The sequence below is a fragment of the Colossoma macropomum genome, unplaced genomic scaffold, assembly GCF_904425465.1.
Source record: "Colossoma macropomum unplaced genomic scaffold, Colossoma_macropomum, whole genome shotgun sequence".
Classification (NCBI taxonomy): Eukaryota; Metazoa; Chordata; class Actinopteri; order Characiformes; family Serrasalmidae; genus Colossoma; species Colossoma macropomum.
In genome coordinates this window covers 22,263,056-22,283,450 of record NW_023494799.1, presented here as the reverse complement: position 1 = coordinate 22,283,450, position 20,395 = coordinate 22,263,056, and the positions used below count along the sequence as shown (strand labels likewise).

General features: G+C 39.6%; 1 protein-coding gene across 1 annotated transcript in view; it reads left to right on the top strand.

The window, feature by feature from the left end:
* syt7b (synaptotagmin VIIb) overlaps nucleotides 1-20,395 on the top strand; it is a 211,692-nt gene that overhangs the window by 114,668 nt on the left and 76,629 nt on the right. Inside the window, exons 3-4 of the mRNA XM_036587086.1 lie at nucleotides 1,744-1,829; nucleotides 7,725-7,859. Of these exons, the coding sequence (XP_036442979.1) occupies nucleotides 1,744-1,829; nucleotides 7,725-7,859 (221 nt within the window). The remainder of the gene's footprint in view (nucleotides 1-1,743; nucleotides 1,830-7,724; nucleotides 7,860-20,395) is intronic.

The window sequence follows — 20,395 nt, the reverse complement described above, 5'->3', positions numbered from 1 at the left end:
GTGTGTAGATACGCTGAGTACACTGGGGGATCAGGGTTAGATCAGTAACCGTCCCTAGTGTGTGCGTTTATGTTCTGGTTGGTGTTGCTGGCGTGACCCGTTTAACAGCTTGCAGGTAAAACTTGTTCTTGTTCCTGGTGGTTCTGGCTCGGATGTTCTGGTACCTCTTTCCAGATGGCAGAGGTTGGGACAGAGAATGGCTGGGGTGTGTGGGATCACAGGAGATGATGATGGCTTTCCTCTGACATCTCTTGTTGTATTGGTGGAAGGGCAGCTGTGGTGATGTGCTAGGCAGTTTTCACCACCCTCTGCAGGGCCTTGTGTTCAGCAGCAGTGGTGCTGCCATACCAGACTGTGACGCAGCTGGTCAGGATTCTCTCCACAGTGGACCTGTAGGTGTTGCAGAGGAGCTGGTGTGGTGGGTTGACTCTCTTTGGCTTTGAGAGGAAAGTGGAGCATTGTTGGGCCTTTTTTGACAAAGTGTTGAGTGAACTGAAGTCAATAAACATTTGTTTAAAACATTTTTAAATAATTTAAAATAACTGGAAAACTGCAATTTTTTACATGACTTGTTTGGCATAGTTGCTGAACTGAATCAGTCTACAGCAGGGGTACATAATTCTGGTCCTGGTATGTTAGAACCATTACCTAACATCTCATTTAGTTAATGAAGGCCTTCAGAAGCCACTGAATAATATAACCAGGTGTGTTGGATCTGAACTTTGAATGGTGGTAGATCTCCCGGACCAGCTCTGGGCAGCCTGTTCTACAGCAGTTGTTTGTTTCCTTGTATTTTATTCTCAGAATGCACCATAATGCTTATTTTTTGCTTAAAATCACTTTGTCTGGAGAACCAAGCCTCTGGACCCAGCACAACGGGTTGTCCTTGTTCAGAATTTTTGTTACTGCTTAAAAGTTTGTGTCTGTATGTGGTGGTTGTGAAAATATTAGCCTCTTGATTAGATATTTTACCGTATTTATTATCTGCTGCTGAATGTAAAACACACTGTAATCATATATGTTAATAATGCCAATAATAGATATAAATATATTTACAGATATTATGAGATAATCTTGAAGCTCTTTGAATTTGAAAGCCTTCATTTGGCCCCTGAACTGGAACTCTGGCCCCAAATTAAAAAAGATAATCCAGGAATTGTCACTGAAACAGTGTTATTCAGTGTGGTTTAGTGTGAAATGGTTCAGATTTCTTTACAGTGGTGGCGATAGGAGCCAGGGGTCACCATGACTACAACACAAATATAGACATTTTATTTAATATCCAAAACCACCAGTGAACCTACACATGTCTTCAGAGTTTTATATGGAATGTTGAGGATGGTAAAATAGTGGAAAATCTGAAAATAATCTTTGGGGACTATTGTGCCCTGCATGTATCCTTCCACCATGAATGAATGTAAAACTATCGTAAAACAGTGTCTCAGACATCAGGCAGTGAATTCATAACTATTTCATGTAATAACTTTCTGTAAGGAAGCTTTTAGAGGTGGAGGTCTGGTTCCTATCACCACCGCTGTGAACAATTCTGACTTGCTAAGTTTCTCTAGAACAGAGCATTTCCACACCAAATCACTCTGAACGACTGTGTTTGTATCTTAACCATTTAATTATGCAGAAATTTTGAAAGGTAAAGTGGCCTAAGCAGTGTGTCAACCAGTCTCTCTCTCTCTCTCTCTCTCTCTCTCTCTCTCTCTCTCTCTCTCTCTCTCTCTCTTTCTGTAGGGTAAGAGGAATAAGCCGGGAGTGGACTCAGCAGGTTCTCCAGACTCAGTATCAGTTCGAGGTCGGGGAGAGAATAAAGCCATCAAGTAGGTCCTTTTAGAACCTCAACTAATGCAGAAACCTTCACTTCTTCTCACAGCTCAGTGTGTTCTCACAACCAGTGTGATCTGAATGCAGTGTTGGAGACAGATCTTCTGTATTGGTTTGGGCAATTTGATGATAATATCATTGTGATGCAAACAATATTGACCAAAGACACAATTATCAACAATTTTACTGGTAATTCCGTGTGCATGTTCACCAGTGCAAAAGACGCCACCCACCAGAAACAACCAGTCATTATTAGACTTTGGCAAAAAGATTAAAGATGGAAGGAATGCACAGATGTAATCACGACATCATCATAATTCAGTGCAAAGTAAATGATTACTTTTCGCATGGCGGTGAAAGTTACTTTCTAAGATATTCGAGCAAAATACACTTGACTGCTGCAGGAAAATATTCAGCGCTACCTTTTGGCCAGACTGTAAAACACACTATATGGCCAAAAGTATTAGGACACCCTTTCTAATTATTGAGTTCAGGTGTTTCAGCTACTCCCACTGCTAACAGGTGGATAAGATAAAGCACACAGCCGTACAGTCTCCATAGGCAAACACGGGCAGCAGAATGAGTTGTACTGAAGAGGTCAGTGACTTTAAATATGGCACTGTCATAGGATGCCAGTTTGTGAAATTTCTGCCCTGCTTGATATGCCCGGTCAACTGTAAGTGCCACTGTGAAATGGAAGTGTCTAAGCACATTGTCATTTTCATGGACTGGCATTGAGCAGCTGCACACAAGCCTAAGATCTCTATGCGCAATGCCGAGTGTCGGCTAGAGTTTAAAGTACGCCACCATTGGACTCTAGAGCTGTGGAAACGTGTTCTTTGGAGTGATGAATCACGCTTCACTATCTGGCAGCCTGAAGGACGAATCTGGGTTTGGCATAAGCCAAGGGAACCGTACCTTCCGGAATGCACAGTGCCAACAGTAAGGTTTGGTGTAGGAGGGATAATGGGCTGGGGCTGTTTTTCAGGCCCCTTATTTCCAATGAAGGGTGATGTTAATGCTAAAGGACACAAAGACATTTCACACAATTATATGCTTCCATCTTTGTGGCAGAAGTTATGGGAAGACCCTTTCCTGCTCTAGCATGGCTGAGCCCCCATGCACAAAGCAAGCTCCACAAAGAGATAGTTTGATGAGTTTGGTGTGGCAGTTGTCTGTACAGAGCCCAGACCTCAACCCCACTGAACATGTTTGGGATGAACTAAAATGGAGATTGCGAGCCAGGCCCTCTCGTCCAACATCAATGTCTGATGTCACAAAAGCTCTTTTAACTGATTGGGCACAAACTTCCACAGACACACTCCAAAATCTTGCGGAAAGCTTCCCACAAGAGCGGAGACTGTTATGGCCACATCGGGAGCAACTCCATATTAATGCCCGTGGTTTTGGAATGGGACGTCCAACAAACTCATATAGGTGTGATGCTCAGGTGTCCACATACTTTTGGCCATATAGTCTATTTTAAAGGAGCCAAATTATGCTGATAGACTACATATTTTTAAATAAGAATTTCTTTTTTCTGAACATGACCTATTATATCATTTACTGGATTATGCACAAAACAACTATCAATGAATATTTGATTTATATATATATATATATATATATATATATATATATATATATAATATATATATATATTTTACTTCAAAAGGGCCAAATTAGGCCTATATACAGCAGGGTTTTTAACCATTCTCATTTTTCAGTCTAATGGGATATTTTAAAAGGATCCATGACAATTTTGATAAATGAATACTGCCCGGTCCTAGGGCAAATTCTACGGAGGAGCCAAATTAGATCTATATAAACTGTGGATTGTTTTTTGAAAGGAAAATCGTATGAACGATAGAACTGACTGCCGGAATATTTAAGACAGACCTCTCTACGATTTTGAAAAATGAACATAGCCTAACCTTCCTAAACCACGGCTAGACATGAAGACCAGAACCCGTTCAGTGTGGCTGATGAGAAATCCGCCGGCAGCTCACTTACGGTCTGCAGTCCGCCTTTTGGGAGCTCCTACTTCTTCCACTCAGCACTGCTAGAATATTCATCAGGCTCCGGTCTAATTAGGCGCAGCCACAGCCGGCTCCAGATGGGTCCTGTTTTCAGAGTAGCACTCGTAGCCGTGCGGCTAATCAACAGCGGCCACTCAAGGGCAGCGAGGGCCTCCTGTCCCGCAGCCCTGCGGCTGGCTGCAGTGGACTCTTGTAGGAGCACAACCCACGAGAGCAGTACAAGGAAGATGAGGCGGTCAGCTTTTGTTGGCTATGTTCACATTACAGGGTGGGATGGGTGTGGTTATTTTAATATGCAAATGTGTCTTATTAATATTCATTTACTTAAAGGAATGAGATACTTACAAAAACGGATACTTACAAAGTGAAAGTCTCTACATCAAATATTGCAATATAATGAAATATATAAAACAAATAATGAAGAGTCTGTTAGCTAGATACACTTTTTAAAAAGATTGTTCTTCAAGGGTTCTTTAGTAACACTCAAAGAACTATTTGCATGCTTAAATGGTTCTTTTCATGGTGAAATCATTCTTCAGATTGATGGAGAAAGTGTTGTGTATGGTTGCATGTAGAACATTTTGAAAACAGTTCTATGTCGTACCAAAAAGGGTTCTTCTGTTCTTATAAGCTGACATCAGAAAAATAGCAGCACCCTTTTTGGTGTTATAGAGAACCCTTTTCAAAAACATTCTATACAGAACCATATACAGCACATTCTCCATTATTCTGAAGAACGATTTCACCATGCAAAAACTATTTAAACATGCAAATGGTTCTTTGAGTGTTTGTGGTTCTATATAGAACCACTGTCTATACTAAAGAACTCTTAAACAAGCATCTTTTTTAAGAGTGAACCTTAACTTTACCACTACTTTACATTTGTGGAATACCAGCATCCAGTCAATCAGGACAAAGACCCCGTTTACGCCTGATATTGAGTATCAGGATTATATCTGGATGAGACCACATAAAAATGCAAGTGTAAACGCACCAAAGACACATTTAAAGCAGATACCAATCTGATCACTCAAACTACTTTAGGAGGTGGACTGAGATGCATTTGAGCCTCAACGTTACAGCAGCATAAACACATCTATCTCTGCAAGACACATTCGGCAACCAAATGTACAACCGAAACCCCTCCCTGTACAACCGAAACCCCTCCTAGTACAACCAAAACTCTCATTACAATGAAAACTCCTCCCAGTACAAACAAAACTCTCATTACAATAAAAAACTCATCCCAGTACAACCAAAACTCTCATTGCAATGAAAATTCCCCCCCAGTAGAACTGAAACTCCTCAACCAAAACCCTTCCCATGCAGTATGTCACTGGGCTCATGATCTGTGTCTATGAGGAAGATAATCATGGAGGACACACATGGATGGGGATGGAATGAAATGCTTAATAGCAACATGGACAGACACAACTGAACAAAACAAACTGCAGACGAAGAGGCTGATTTGCATATTCCATCCCACACAGCAATCGAATTTCAGTCTGACTGACCGGATATGCATTTGACTACCATGTGTAAGTGCATGAGGTTAAAATCTAATCAGGATACAATCCAGACACAAGACACTGAGGTGACCAGGTGTAAATGGGGTCAAAAATGCCCAGCCTAGACCAGCTTTCGTGTTATATAGCCCGCTAACAGAGTTGTGATTAAAACCCTTGCAATAACTGGTTAGTTCCTAAATAACAGGAGTGAAAATAACAACAGAATTACAACTTACACTTCAAAAAGTTAACCAACAGGGTAGTTTGACTTAGAAACTGAAAATATGTTTATGTTAAATACATGAGTTGTACTGACTGGTTTGCTTAAAATGGACAAAAATGAATAAAAGTGAAATTCAAAGAATGAAAGCTGTTTACGTTGATCCAAAGATCAATGAAACCCAAAGAGAAGAGTGATCAGGTATCACTTACAGACATGATTATGATCTATCAAGGCAGATCTGAGCCAAAAGAGCATAACTGAGAAGTAAAGCTTGTTTAGGCCTGCAGCACGTCCAGTGTTTTCAAAGCAGTACCATAATATGATGTTTGTGGAGAGCAGAACATCAAACTGCATCTAGAGCAGCTCTGAGTGGGAGTCGATTGAGTGAGTTTGAGGGAGAAGTATTTCTTCATGTCAGAGAGAGAGACAGAGATGGAAAGAAAGAGAGAGAAAAGGAGAGAGAGAGATGTCAATGCTGCATCTCTGAGAAAAATAAACTCATTTAGATGCAGAAATTTAGATCGTTTTGATTGTTTTTTGTTTCTATAAGAGCTGAACAAACAGGAAGCTTCACTGATCAGGGCTGCAGTGCTGTAATCATTGCTGCTCTCAGAGCAGTAACAGGTGAAGAGAGAGGAAGAGAGAGAGAGACAGAGAGAGAGAAAGAGAGAGGTGATTCATACATAAATACAGTGCAATACAGAGCACTGCATTTTCACTGCATCCAGTATTTCTGATTATAAGACTATTCTGTGAACATTACAGGATTATTCAGCCTTTTTATAGACAATGTTTATAGACAGTGATCATATCTGGTGAGATTGTGCTGCTCTCTCCCTGTCTTCTGTGGTAAATACTGTATATAAGTTGTTTAATTGTTAAACATTCTGTATCTCTTTCTAATCTCTCTCTAATCTCTGTCTTTTTTCTGTTTATTTATTTATTTATTTATTTCAATCTATCTTTCTTTCTTTCTCCTTCTGATTTCTTATAATCAACTCCTTTATAATGTTTTTTCTCCTCAGGTCGCGTCCTCACAGCCTCAGGACTCTTTATAGGCAGCTCTCACTAAAGCTTCTCTATAAATCTGACTCTGAAGGTGTTGCTGCATCTCATGCTGATCTCAGCAGAGAGTGATGTGCAGTTTTAGACTCACTAACATCTTTCACAGCTCTGATTTATGAAGTAGGGCTGGTTCAACAGGCAGAAACCTGCGGGTAAATCCCATTCGGTAACTTCAGCCAATGTGAACACGATGGGCAACGATAAACCACTGAAACCAGTGAACTTCCTGCTCAGCACATCAGACATCTGTCTTTAAACACATTCTAAATATATATACTTTTGTCATGCAATTTAAGTCAAAGTCATTCAGAGTCATTCTGGTTTAGTGTGAAATGGTTCAGATTTCTTTACAGTGGTGGTGACAGGAACCAGGGGTCACTATGACTACAACACAAATATAGACATTTTATTTACTATCCAAAACCACCAGTGAACCTACACATGTCCTCTGAGTTTTATATGGAATGTTGATGATGGTAAAATAGTATAAAATCTGAAATAATAAGTTTTCTTTGGGGACTATTTGCCTCACAACAGCCTGCATGTATCCCTCCACCATGAATGGAATAAAATACACTTTAAGCCAAAACTTTGTCATAAAACAATGTCTCAGACATCAGGCAGTGTATTCATATCCATTTCATGTAATAACTTTCTGTGAAGGAGCTTTTAGAGGTGGACGTCTGGTTCCTATCACCACCACTGTGAACAATTGTGACTCTGTAAGTTTCTCTAGAATAGAGCATTTCACACCAAACCACTCTGAATGACTCTGTTTACATCTCAGCTGTTTAATTATGCAGAAAATTTTGAAAAATCGAAGGAGTTCCCCTTTAAGGGGTTAAATCAAGGTCACAAAGAGGCCTACACAAATATGCAGCAACACTTTTGGCCTCATCATTGATGTTCATTAACACAGCAGCCTGTTTAGCTCTCTGTTCGCCCTCTGGACAGGAGCACCAATGTTATATAAAAATGTCTTTTCATCTCTCTCTCTCTCTCTCTCTTTGTCTGTTCATGTTGCTCTGACCTCTCTCTCTCTCTCTCTGACCGCAGTGATCTAGACAGAGACTTTTGGAATAATAATGACAGCAGTAATGTTCAGCAGCGGTGGAGCTCATATCCGCCCAAAGAGTTTCTTCTAAACATGTCCCCCTACGCCCCGTACGGAGACCCCCGCCTTACACCCAAGTGAGTTTCTCTCCAGCCTGGTAAGCAATCCATTCTGTCTGTGTAGGGCTGTATGGAAAAGGAAGGGGTCTTTCTGTTAATTAAGGTTCAACTTCATTATCCAAGTTTGAAATTGAATTGCTCTGTATGTGAGTATCATCACCAACACACACATAAAACACCACCAGACAAACTCATATCAGTCACTCACTGTAGCATATAGCCTTTTTTTGACTGGATTAGTTTAACTGGGGAGGTTCTGTAACTTAAGTGATTACTGGCATGATCTGTGAATTTAATCCAATATGAATCTGCAGTGTGTGTAGTTTTTTACTGTCTGACGGTAATAGTTGTGGAGTGATTGTAATCCAGTATGAATCTGCAGTGTGTGTAGTTTTTACAGTCTAATGGTAATAATTGTGTTGAGATTTTAATCCAGTATGAATCTGCAGTGTGTAGTTTTTACAGTCTGACAGTAATAATTTTAATCCAGAATTATTTGTGTGAATTTGGGAAAATTAAACAAATACTGTATCTTAAACTAATTGATAAATCAAATCCCACACATTAAAATACACAGTCTAAACTGGAAAAAAATAAACATCAAATAGTTGCATAATAAATTCAAATTTAAAATATATGTGTGGGATAGACATGATTTTATAAATTGAGTTTGAAAAAATAGCACATGCCACTGTGCAGGTGGCCTTTTGACCCCATTTCACAGTCCATGAGTTGGTCAGTGGTCTGAAACATATATACAAAAACATGACACCAAAGCAGAAAAAAAATTAAATTACACAATAGCAGGGTATGAATAACTTGAGTTCAACTTAATAAATCCACAGTCATGTGCCCGCCTGCTCTATCCTTGAACATCCTTGGCCTTTATCACTCCTCTCCTCACCATACAGACATTAAGCTGTTAGGCATGCATTACTAAAAGGTGCTATTTAATCAGACATTTCAGATTAATACTGGATTAAAATCACAGATCTTATCTGTAATCACTTAAAAATACAGAACCTCCCCAGGTAAAACTAATCCAGCTCCAACAGGGCTTAAGTCTGTGGCTTCTTCCGTCCAGTTATTCAGCCGATCCATTAAGATTCTAGTCGCGCTCTGGCCAAAACTGACCTCAGTGGAACTGCACCCCCACCAGTGTCCTCTGGGAGACATAAAGCCAGTCCAGTCGAGAGCTCGGGGGTTAGCTACAGTCTCCCACTGCCTCACGTTTTAATTGCTTAATTGAAGTCATTATCTGGGAAGGAGAGCGGTCTCTCTAGCTACGCTCCCCGGATAAATCAGTGGCTAATTGAAAGCCGGCCATAATAGATGCACAACTCTGGCACAGGGAGGCTGGAGCTGCCCGCCCTTTTTCATCAGCGCCGCTTTAATTAGAACCCCCGATTCCCTCCAACATCTGGGCACAACACGAACTGGGAGTGCACATTAACCTGAGTGGGGACAAAACTGTAAGCTGGATCTAATAATGAGAATGAATAACTCAAATTTAGTTACAGATTCTGCCTCGATTTCTTGTGTTTGTCCCGGAATAAGTTTTTTCCAGCTGCTTTAGCTCTCCCTGCCACAGTAAAATGCATTTTTTGTTGTGGCAGTTCTTTTTGAGATGAATAAAACTGCAGCTGTGCTGTCTGTTTTATCTCAGCACAACCATCTTTGTAGACAGCTGTGAATAGTTTTCACAGCAGGAGGCTATCATCCCTCCCCTTTTACCCCTCATTGCTCGCTAGCAGCACAACACAGTGTCACACAGCAGTGTACTACTTAATGTGATCAAGGAGTTACAGAGAAAAATATTTAATTCGATTTTATCAATTAAAAACATCCTAGTCGATCACCATTCTGCCAGCAGGAAGACCGATGGGGGTCCTCAGAAAGAGGCTACAATCCCTAGCATGTCAAACTAGTCTAGTACGAGTAGCAATTCTATTTGAGAGTACTTAACAACTCAGCAATAAACTTCAGACATCAAGCACATCTTGGCTATATTCGGGGACAGAGGGGGAGATTTTTATTAGCAAAATATCACTTTTAAATATCACCCTTTGTTTTCAAGTGTCTCTTGCCCCTTAGAACTGAGTTACAAGTAGTTGAAATCTTCCCTACGAAATGGGACCCTCAAATAAAAAAGAAAATTACTTCATTAACAGGCTACTAGTGGTGCTCTGTAGGCGACCCTGCCAGTCTGCAGTGATAGCAGCGGAGGGTGAAGTTCAGCAACCTCACTGCTGGGCTTTAATTAGATTTAGGGTATCATATGCCTTCAAAGAGGCATATGTGATAATTATTTATTACTGCTGACACAATTCTTTGGTGATATGAAGCTAAAGTCAGCTATTGGCCAGCTTCTTCAGATTTTCCTGTTCCACCTTAAATGGAGCAGCCGTTACACTCTGGCGCTTCAGGCATCAGAACTGCTAGACCATTTAAGGTGGAACGGGAAATGTAGCTTGCTAGCTACTGAGACATTAGCATACTGTTAGAGATTTTTTTATTCTTGTTATGAAGAAAAGGACCATAATACATTGAAACAACATCAAGCTAAGATCATACAGTGGGTATTGTATTTTTTTAACAGAGAAAATAATCACATTTGTGGGTTTCTTTGGTCTTTGCGCAGCCATCTTGCTGGTTTTTCTTTTTTTCTAATAACACTCTGTTTGGAGTGAGTCTCTGAAAAACCTCTGTTTGGAGGGCCATGTAGCCCTAACACTTCGCACTTCTATCTCAACAAAAATCGGGACATCCTACCCCTAGACATGAACATGCAAAACGGAGGGCTAAGGGCTAAGTGGTAGGGGCGAGGGGGGAAATAGGATTTGGCCAAAGACTGGGAAGCAAAGAATAGACCAAACACTAACAAATCACAGATTCAGCCTCTTTTGTCGAAAGTCTAACCCCGAATTCACTACAGCCCTGCCAGATCTACTGACCTCTAACCTCAAACTTCTAACTGCTAACTTGCTCCATGGAGACGGACAACCCTCAGAGCTTTGACCTTTGACCTAACAGGTTAAAGTAGACCAAAGAAATTTCCAGGTTGGAAATTTCTTGCTAAAAGTTCATGGTTATGCCCCAAGACTGCTGCCATCCTCCTGCTTCTGGAGGGTTGGGTGTTGTTACCGTCTTCATGGCTGTGGAACTGTTTTCGCTGGTTTTGTTTATCATCTGTCACGTTCCCTGTGTGGTTTGACTAGCTATGTGTTCCCTTTTATATCTGTGTTTCAGAAATTAGGTCCATAACACTGTGACCATAGAATTTCTTTATGCATTTTTGCTTTAATAGTTCCATTATTGCAGATATATTAACATTACTCTTCAGTTTAACCTCATACTCTAGTATTTTCCCAAGTTATCTTTATTTTTCTCCTTTTTTTACCTCATAAGTCTAATGAGGAGCAGCATTTCGGTGTCATTAAATGTCTTGTATGTCAGAGCACAATTCCAGATAACTCAATGTAGTTAAGCTTAGGGATGGTTTTACTGAAATCTGGTGATTTCTAAGTCGTAAATTTTGTTAATGGCCTAAATGAAAATGGATATTTATCGTTCAGTAGTAGTCTGCACTTTTCCAACCCAACACAATGTCCTCCACTCCCTCTCTGCTTGTAAACCCCTGAGGCTTCCCGTCTGAATGGTGCAGTCTGGGTCATGTCTGTCTCATGTTCGTTTCGAAACCTGCCACTTTTCCCATCGGCCACTGGCGCTACTACTGGAATTGTTCATTATGGATCTGTTGCCCCTTTCTATATGTGAATGCTCGGTGTTGTCTGTCTGATGTCCAGGTTTGGCCTTTATTGGTCTTGATTACACTGGACAGGAGAGCAGCCTTGTTTTTTATTGGTAGCTGACTGTGAAGCTCCTAAAGCGAAACTTAAAGCACAACAGAACAAACTGCTGAAATAACTCATACACCAGTTCAGCTTTGGTGTGAAAGTGTTCGAATTTGCTGAAAAATTGTCCTATCCATGCATGCTGGTAAAAATCGCATTTGACCTAATGGGAAATTATAGAGTACAACTATGCTTGAATGGATAACTGGCTCTAAATGTATGTATTGTGATATAAACCGAGTCTGTTCTACAGTTTCTCATTATGTTGAATGAATAACCGGCTCTAAATATATGTATTGTGATATAAACTGAGTCTGTTCTACAGTTTCTCATTATGTTGAATGAATAACCGGCTCTAAATATATGTATTGTGATATAAACCGAGTCTGTTCTACAGTTTCTCATTAGGTTGAATGAATAACTGGCTCTAAATGTATGTATTGTGATATAAACCAAGTCTGTTCTACAGTTTCTCATTAGGTTGAATGAATAACTGACTCTAAATGTTGGTATTGTGATATAAACCGAGTCTGTTCTACAGTTTCTCATTAGGTTGAGTGGGATTGAGTTGCCTCGCACGAAAGAACAAAAGAACGCATTTGTGGGCGGAGCATGGATAGGTCAATTTCAACACTTTATTTTGATGCTCATCTTATCTGTGAACTAGTTTCAACTAAATATTATGTATTAAATTTATCAACCCTAAATGAGTCCTAATCCACTTCTACAAGTCTGTGTGACCTTAATAAAGACCTCAGTGTGGTTCGAGCAGGTTGAGGGAAGTTTTGGGGATGTGTTTATAGAAAAGATTTGGGTCACAATTGACTCCTACTGTGTATTAGCAACATTAGCCAAACTCTAGGGCTTAAATAGAGAAGGAAAGTTTGGACACCGACATATCTTGACTACATCAGGGGTACATGGATGATTGTGTAAATCAAACCACTTCTTTAAAGTCTATCTAGATGAAATTAACTGCTCCCGAAACAAATTATTGTTCACGATCCCATGTTCTCATTTACCAACACAAGTGGTAAATTTTACTCGTATTTGTTGTGGCCATGGTTCAAAACTTGGTCCTAATCCAAACTTAACTCAGTTAGTTTCACCACATCGTTTGTTAGCAGTTTGTACATTTGTAGAACAGCTATAAGGGATCATCAAAATAAAGTGTTTAAAACAGTTATTTTATGCTTAACTGAGTATGGAGATGCATCCTCATGCCTTCTCCTTAATCCTGTGCTCTAGGGTTCTGCTTTCTCTGTACTCGATTCAGCTTGGCGAATTCACAACCTTATGCTTTCAATCTCAAACTCTTCTTTTTGCCCTGTTTGTTGTCATTCTCTCTGTCTGTCTGTCCGTATCCCCCCTCTCGGCCGACTCCAGTGGGACGCTGGAGAAGGGGGAGGCGGGTGGTGGGGCAGGGGGCGGTCCGAGTCGCAGTGACAGCGCCAGGAGCATAGGGGCAGGCAGCAGCAAGGCGGGGAAATGGCACACCGTCCAGAGCCACATGCACTCCGGCAACTTGAGGCCCAGCAAGTGAGTGGCAGCGACAGGCCATTTCTGAGTGACGAGCAATTGGGGGTGGGGGGCCGGGTGGGGATGGGGGGTTATGCTAGACATTACCGCAGATGTTTATGGGGTTCTGCACCATTATGGGGGTCATTTACACTGAAGGTTATTTTCACAAGGACGGGTAGCGGAGCATGAACGAATGGAGACCGTGGCCTTCCATGTTAAACATATTAATCTGCCGTTATGGAAAAAGCTGTAATAGTCCAGCCGACTGCTTATCAAATACAAATTTATTAATCCCTTAAACTGCAAGGGCATGCATTTGAGTACACACTTTCATTCCTCACTTTCACTAAATTTAGTTTCCTTTTGTACTAGGTACTAAATAATTTATAGTAGTTATTGAATAATTAATAATGGATTGTGAATAATTCATAGTAGATACTGAATAATTTGTAGTAGATATTCATAGTAGACACTTACTATTTCATAGTAGTTACTGAATAATTCATAATGGATACTGAATACTTCATAGTAGTTACTTAATACTTTATAGTTGTTACTAAATAATTTGTAGTAGATACTGAATAATTCATAATGGATAGTAAATAAGTGAAGAAGTAATAGTAGTTGCTGAATAATTTATGGTAGATGTTGAATAATTTATAGTGTAGAATAATTTCTAGTGGTTTATGAATAATTCAAAGTGGATACTGAATAATTCATAGTAGACACTAAGTAATTTTTAGTGGTTAATGAATAATTTTTAGTGGTTAATGAATAATTCATAGCGGATACTGTATAATTCATAAAGGATACTGAATAATGCATAGTAGATACTGAATAATTCATAGTGGAAGAAGTGAATAAATAATAGTAGTTAACGGAATAATATGTAGTAGATGTTAAATAGTTTATAGAAGGTCCTGAATAATTCATAGTGGGTACTGAATAATTCATAGTAGACACTGAACAATTCATAGTGGAAACTGAATAATTCATAGTGGATAATAGTAGTTACTGAATAATACTTAGTAGATGTTAAATAGCTTATAGTGGGTCCTGAATAATGCATAGTAGATACTAAGCAATTCATAGTAGATACTAAATAATTCATAGTGGATACTGAATAATCTATAGTAGATACTGAGTAATTTTTAGTGGTTGATTAATAATTCATATTGGATACAGAATAATTCAGAATGGATAGTGAATAAGTGAAGAAATAAAAGTAGTTACTGAATATTATGTAGTAGGTCCTGAATAATTTATAGTGGGTACTGAATAATTCATAGTAAATACTGAATATTTTTTAGTAGTTACTGAAGAATTTATAATAGACACTGAATAATTCATGATTACTATATAACTTACTGCTGTTTCTGAATAATACGTTTTAAGATTAAAGTATTATCTGAATCAATGATTAAGGTTGCTGACAGTGAAAATAAACCAGAAGTCACCAATTAGCATGATGTTCATTATTAGCAACAGTAGCATTACTTTAACTGAATATTACTCAGTTGCATTAATCAGTTACAGTTTAACAGGCTAAACATACTAAAATAAATATATATAAACGTAAGGTGAGTTTTTTTGTGCAATGAAAAAAGCCTCATCTTACATTTCCTTTAATACAAAATGAAAAAGTGCACAAAATCTGGAGGTGCAATAAAGGAATCACGCGGTCTGGTTTAGTCATACATTACAAATGTTGCTTGATTCCTTATAGAGAGTTTGCAAAATCTGCCAAAGACACCTGAAATGTAGCGTGTTTCATTTGATTTGAAGCTTATCATATCTGATACTGATCATATTTTGTCCTTTATTTGATTAGTAACATTTCTGTAAATTCATACTGGTTGAATATAATTGTATTTGCCCCTTCCATGTTTCCCTCGCTCTTCCAGTGCTCCTGACTCTCTTCTTTAATGTTTCGTTCCACTCCCATCTCATCTGTCCATAATTGGTTCTATTTTTGGTGGAGGAACAGTGTGAGTTTCTGAGACTTACCCAGTCTTTCGTATCTTTTTCTCTCGTTCTCCACCCTGCTCCATCAGCTCTCCACTTTCTCTCCATTTCATTCGCAAGGCTGTGTAATAGCATGCAGCTACAGGTTTTTGCTAAGCCTCAAGGATCTTCTGGGGTAGCAGGGAGAGAGGTATAAACTCAAATTCACTGTGAAAGTTGCAGAAAAAGTGTGAAAAAGGTGAATATTTTGTCAACACAGTCATGATTCAGGCTGCGGAGGGAATTTCTCAAGGTTGCTGCACCGCTGATCAAATATTTAGGAAAGAGAAAAAGCAGTGCAGGTGAAGTTTGGAGGTACAGTGATACAATGTCAGATTTGAGCCTTGAGAGGAAAAAAAGAACTTTTTATTAGGTTCTGCGGTTTAATGGAGTGATATCTGTGAGATTATTCACCTCAAAAAAATTCAGAATAATACATGACTTTGCAAAACACTTAAAGTTTAATAATTCTGAATCGGCTTCTCTGCAGCACCATAGTGTGAGGTACGGGGCGAGGCATTGCAGAGAAAACATTGTTATTGTCCTTCCTTGCTTCAGCATTCTTTCCTTTTCCTTTCTTTTCCTTTTCTTTTTTTCTTTCATCCTACAAAGCCCCCCTGTGCCCTTCATCCACGCTTCATTCCTTGTGTTTTCATCACTCACAAAAAAGTCAGGTTTGGAGGAGGGAGGAGGACGAGGGGAAGCTGTGAATTTGCTTTCACTATCTCAGTAAATTTCATACTAGATGGTTCAGGGAAACACATAACGTACATATCTGTACATGTGCACTTGCCTGTACATGCAGTATGTACTGTATTTGCCCAGATTGCTGCATTTATGAGTGGTGTGTATGATGTACTTGTGAATTTTTGTGAATTTAATAACTACTTACTCACCTGCCTGGTCAAACTAACACACTAGACCTCCATTGTAATATTCCAGTGAATCACACTGTAGTAACTCATCTCTTCATCCGCTTTAACTCCCATTCTCTACCGTTGTCTTTCAAGACCTCCTTAAGTGCCTCAGAATACAGTACCGGTCAAAAGTCTGGACACACCTACACACACACACACACACACACACACACACACACACACACAAATGTATATATATATATATATATATATATATCCATTTATCTCTGCTGTTGGATCAAAACCTTGTATCTCCAAAATGAGAACTGCACAGGAGACTTTAAAAAACATACTCTACTATTAATGAAAGTCAACGTAACCAGACCTTTTTCCAAGTTATTTTGGGTCATTTCTGCTGGTCCATTCATCATGAAATTTATACACAATATATAGGGCCACAGGTACTTTCAAAATTATGTCAAAACCTGAAAAATGACAAAAATACATATATATATATATATATATATATATATATATATATATATATATATATATATCTCTGCTGTTGGAACAAAACTTCGTATCTCCAACATGAAGAGCAACTGCCTTTTTCAAATTATGTCAAAAACTGAAAAAAACAATCTTTGCACACCCTTGGCCTTCTCTCAAGCAGCTTCCTGAGGTGCCATCTGGGACACTTTCCCAACAGGATTGAAAAAGATACCTATATTGTCACTGTCATTAGAAAATCTCATCTCCAAAAACCTACCAACTCTTTTTCCAGTGGTGGTGATAGGAACAAGAGTTTGTGCTGATATAACCATTTTAGTTACTATCGAAAACCACCAGTGCACCACCTTGTTGTGTTTTTATATGTAATGTTGATACAGGCTCAGTTCTGCGGGTGCAAAAGCATGCACTGCATTGTCAGGTTGATTTTTTTTAGCCTGCTCTGGAGAAATTGCATTTAGCCAGCAGCGCTATCGCAGGCAGATAATTTTTATATATCTAAATCAGTTCTAGCAGCATAGTATGAAGACTAATTAACAGGGTTCAACATGAGGGGATGGGCTGGGAGGGTCCAGGCCTCCCCCTTAAGAGTGACGGGAATCCCCATAGGAGAGACAAAATTGAACTGCTGGAGCCAAGGTGGACGAGCGGCAATTTGACCCTCCACTTTTTAAAATACTGGGGAGACGCCCCACCAACTTGTTTGATTGAGTTCAGATTAGAAGTGCTGATCTAGGATCAGTTCCAGTCAGTAAAGTCAAAGTAAATAAGAGAGGAATCTGATCCTAAATCAGTACTTCTACACTAAGAGGCTTTGTGAATACGGGCCCAGGCGCTCTCCCGAAACCAATCAAAATCTCCCTGTCAGCTGGGATGCTGGACATTTCCCAAACGCTGAAACCTTCGTGAGGTCGTGTTTAGTAAGCGGAGCTGCAGTTCAGTAATCTGGTAAAAAGGTTTTTACTGTAATGCACAGGCTAACGCACCTACATTCGCAGTTTTTACTACATTGTGTCAATGTGAATATTTCTTACTGCTACCGTGTTAAAGTAAGGCCGCTTTCAGACCTATCATGCTGCTGGTAACAGTAGCTAGCCATAGTTATTCAGTTAATGGCTTAGTTGCATTGTGTCAACACGCTGGGAGGTGTGATGCCACCCCTGAGTTGGCGGGGGGGATTTACTTAAATAAAAAAGTGAATTTTCTTACAAAATAAGGCTTCTGTAAACAGTGATAAAAAGTTAAAAGTTTTCTTTTAGGACTATTTTACCTCAGAACACCCTGTGTGTACCCATCCACCTTTTAGAAATACATTTTAGGCCAAAACTTTCTCTAAACTGTCATAAAACAATGTCTCAGACATCAGGCAGTGAATTCATAACCATCACATGTAATAATTTTCTGTGAGGGAGCTTTTAGAGGTGGATGTCTGGTTCCTATCACCACCACTGTGAACAATTCTGACTCGTTTCTCTAGAACAGAGCATTTCACACCAAAACACTCCGAATGACTCTTTTTACATTTTAATTATAGAGAAACTTAGAAAATGTCTAACATCTGCTGATGTATTGAGATTTTATTGCAGTTCATTTTTGACCATTTTTGCTGGTCCATTCATCATAAATTGTTCACACAGCAGCCTTTATTCATCATACTTGCATTCAATCAAATCTGATTAAAAATAAGTGAATTTCACTGACACATTTGTTATTCATTGATTTTATCTTTGTCGTATCCTATGATCAAACTCACATCTGGTAGGAGTGTGTGAAATTATGTGCATAGTAGTTTTACAACCAAAAAATTGTCATTCTATGCTATAATACAATAATAATAGGAATAACTAAAAATATGTACACCAGTACAGAGTGGATGTACTTATTTTACATGCACATTGATGTAAACAAAAGCTGCAACTACTCAAAAAGTTCCATTTAAAGACATTTTACACTGTGCTTTTGTTTTATAATACTGACTCTGCCCACAAAATAAACAATACAGTGCAGAAGCATCCCACACCCTGCAATAATGCAACATTAAATATGTTATTGTAGGAAAATAATCAAATGACACTATTCCTTCCAGTGGTCATATTTTTAACACTACAAAGTTTGGTCAGAAGGGGGAGCAGCGCACTCACTGACCTCAAACTCCACCTACGAGCACGGCCATTGGCTCACAAGCTGCTGAACGCAGTCGCTTTATTGGCTCCCTACCAAAACGTCGGCATGAATTAAGGCGCACTTCATGTAAATATGTAAATGAGGTGCTGGTAGGCTGGCGCTTGATTTCACGCACTGAAGCTGATTCATCATTTGTGCTCCAATCTGCGCTTTCATGATTCAGAAGCAGAGTACTTCATACGTCACTAAAGGCCGTCAAATCTGCACTCTTTTTACGCAGCTTTGATGAATAAGGGCCAATGTCTTTTCTTACGATAGCAATGCTAAATGACAATATGGTGTCTACTTACTTGATGAGGGGCCATTTCAAGAAAATGTACATTTCTGTCCAGGGAAGTTGACTGATAGGCATCAACTTAGCTATTTATACTTAGCTTAAAGCTTTGGATCAAAATGTCTTTAATATTATGAAAAACATACATTCAATCTGGTGTGTCCAAACGCTTGACTGGTGCCGTAGTTCTGAATGGTGAAAGCAACGTTTTCTGGACGTTGCGTATAAGAACAGCTTGGGTTATTGCTGACATTAATTGAGTTCCCAAATACAGCGATCAGAGACGCCTTCTCTGAGCGCAGCTCGAGAATTACGGCGTCTCGGCAGGCCGGGAGCGGCCGCTAAATCCTCCAGCAGAGCATTAGCATCAGACAGAGCAGCTCAGCGGCAGTTTACACTAATCAGACACGACACAGAGCGGAGGAGGCGGTGGGGGAGAGGAAGAGCGATACGGAAAAGGGATAATTGAATTGAGATATTGGAGAGGGAGGACAGGGCGAGAGTCAGACGGGACAGGTGAGAGGAGCAGGGGAGGGAGGGAGGGAAAGGTCAGCAGGGCAGGAATTGAAGGAATGAAGGAATGAGAGAAGACGGAGGCATAAATGTGGAGAATTAACGTGGTGGAAGAGATGGAGCGACAGTTTTGTTAGGGTCTGACGTGGTGGCGACAGTTTTGTTAGGGTCTGACGCGGCGGCTTTGTCAGACGTGCTGAGGTTGAATACGTGGTTCCAGTCGCTGTTCCTGACTTGACCGATGCTCCTGCCTAACTTTGCTCTCTTTCTCTTTTTCTTCATCTCTCCATCGTGGCCTCTCTGTCCCCCCATGCTGGAATGTGTCGAAATGTCTGCACTCTCACTGCCTTTGCCCACTTCCTTTCAAATATGTATCGCCATGTTTCTTTCTCTCTCTCGTCTGATGCCTCCCCCTCGTCCTGTCCTCTTTTCATCCTCTGTTTTTTTCCCCCGCTCCTGAAATCCACCTCTCTGTGATCCTACCTGCCCTGATTTTACACTTTCTTTTTCCTCCTTTACTCTCCTCTTCCTTTTTCCTCATTTCCTCATTCCATGCCCGTTTTTATTTTTATACCTGTTTTTTTCCTCTTTACTTTCCATTTTTATCTTTTTATCCCTTTTTATCTTTTCCTTTTTTCCTCTTTGCAACGTTTGCTTTTCCTCTTTATACCCCTTTTTCCTTTTTATTCCTTTTTTATACTTTCCTTACATTTACATTTGAACCCCATTTTTTCCTTTTTATTACTTTTTTGTCTTTGATTTACTTTTTTTATATTTATTTCCTGTTTTTTTTCCTCTTTATACACTTTCTTTACCCTTTCCTTTTTATGTCCCATA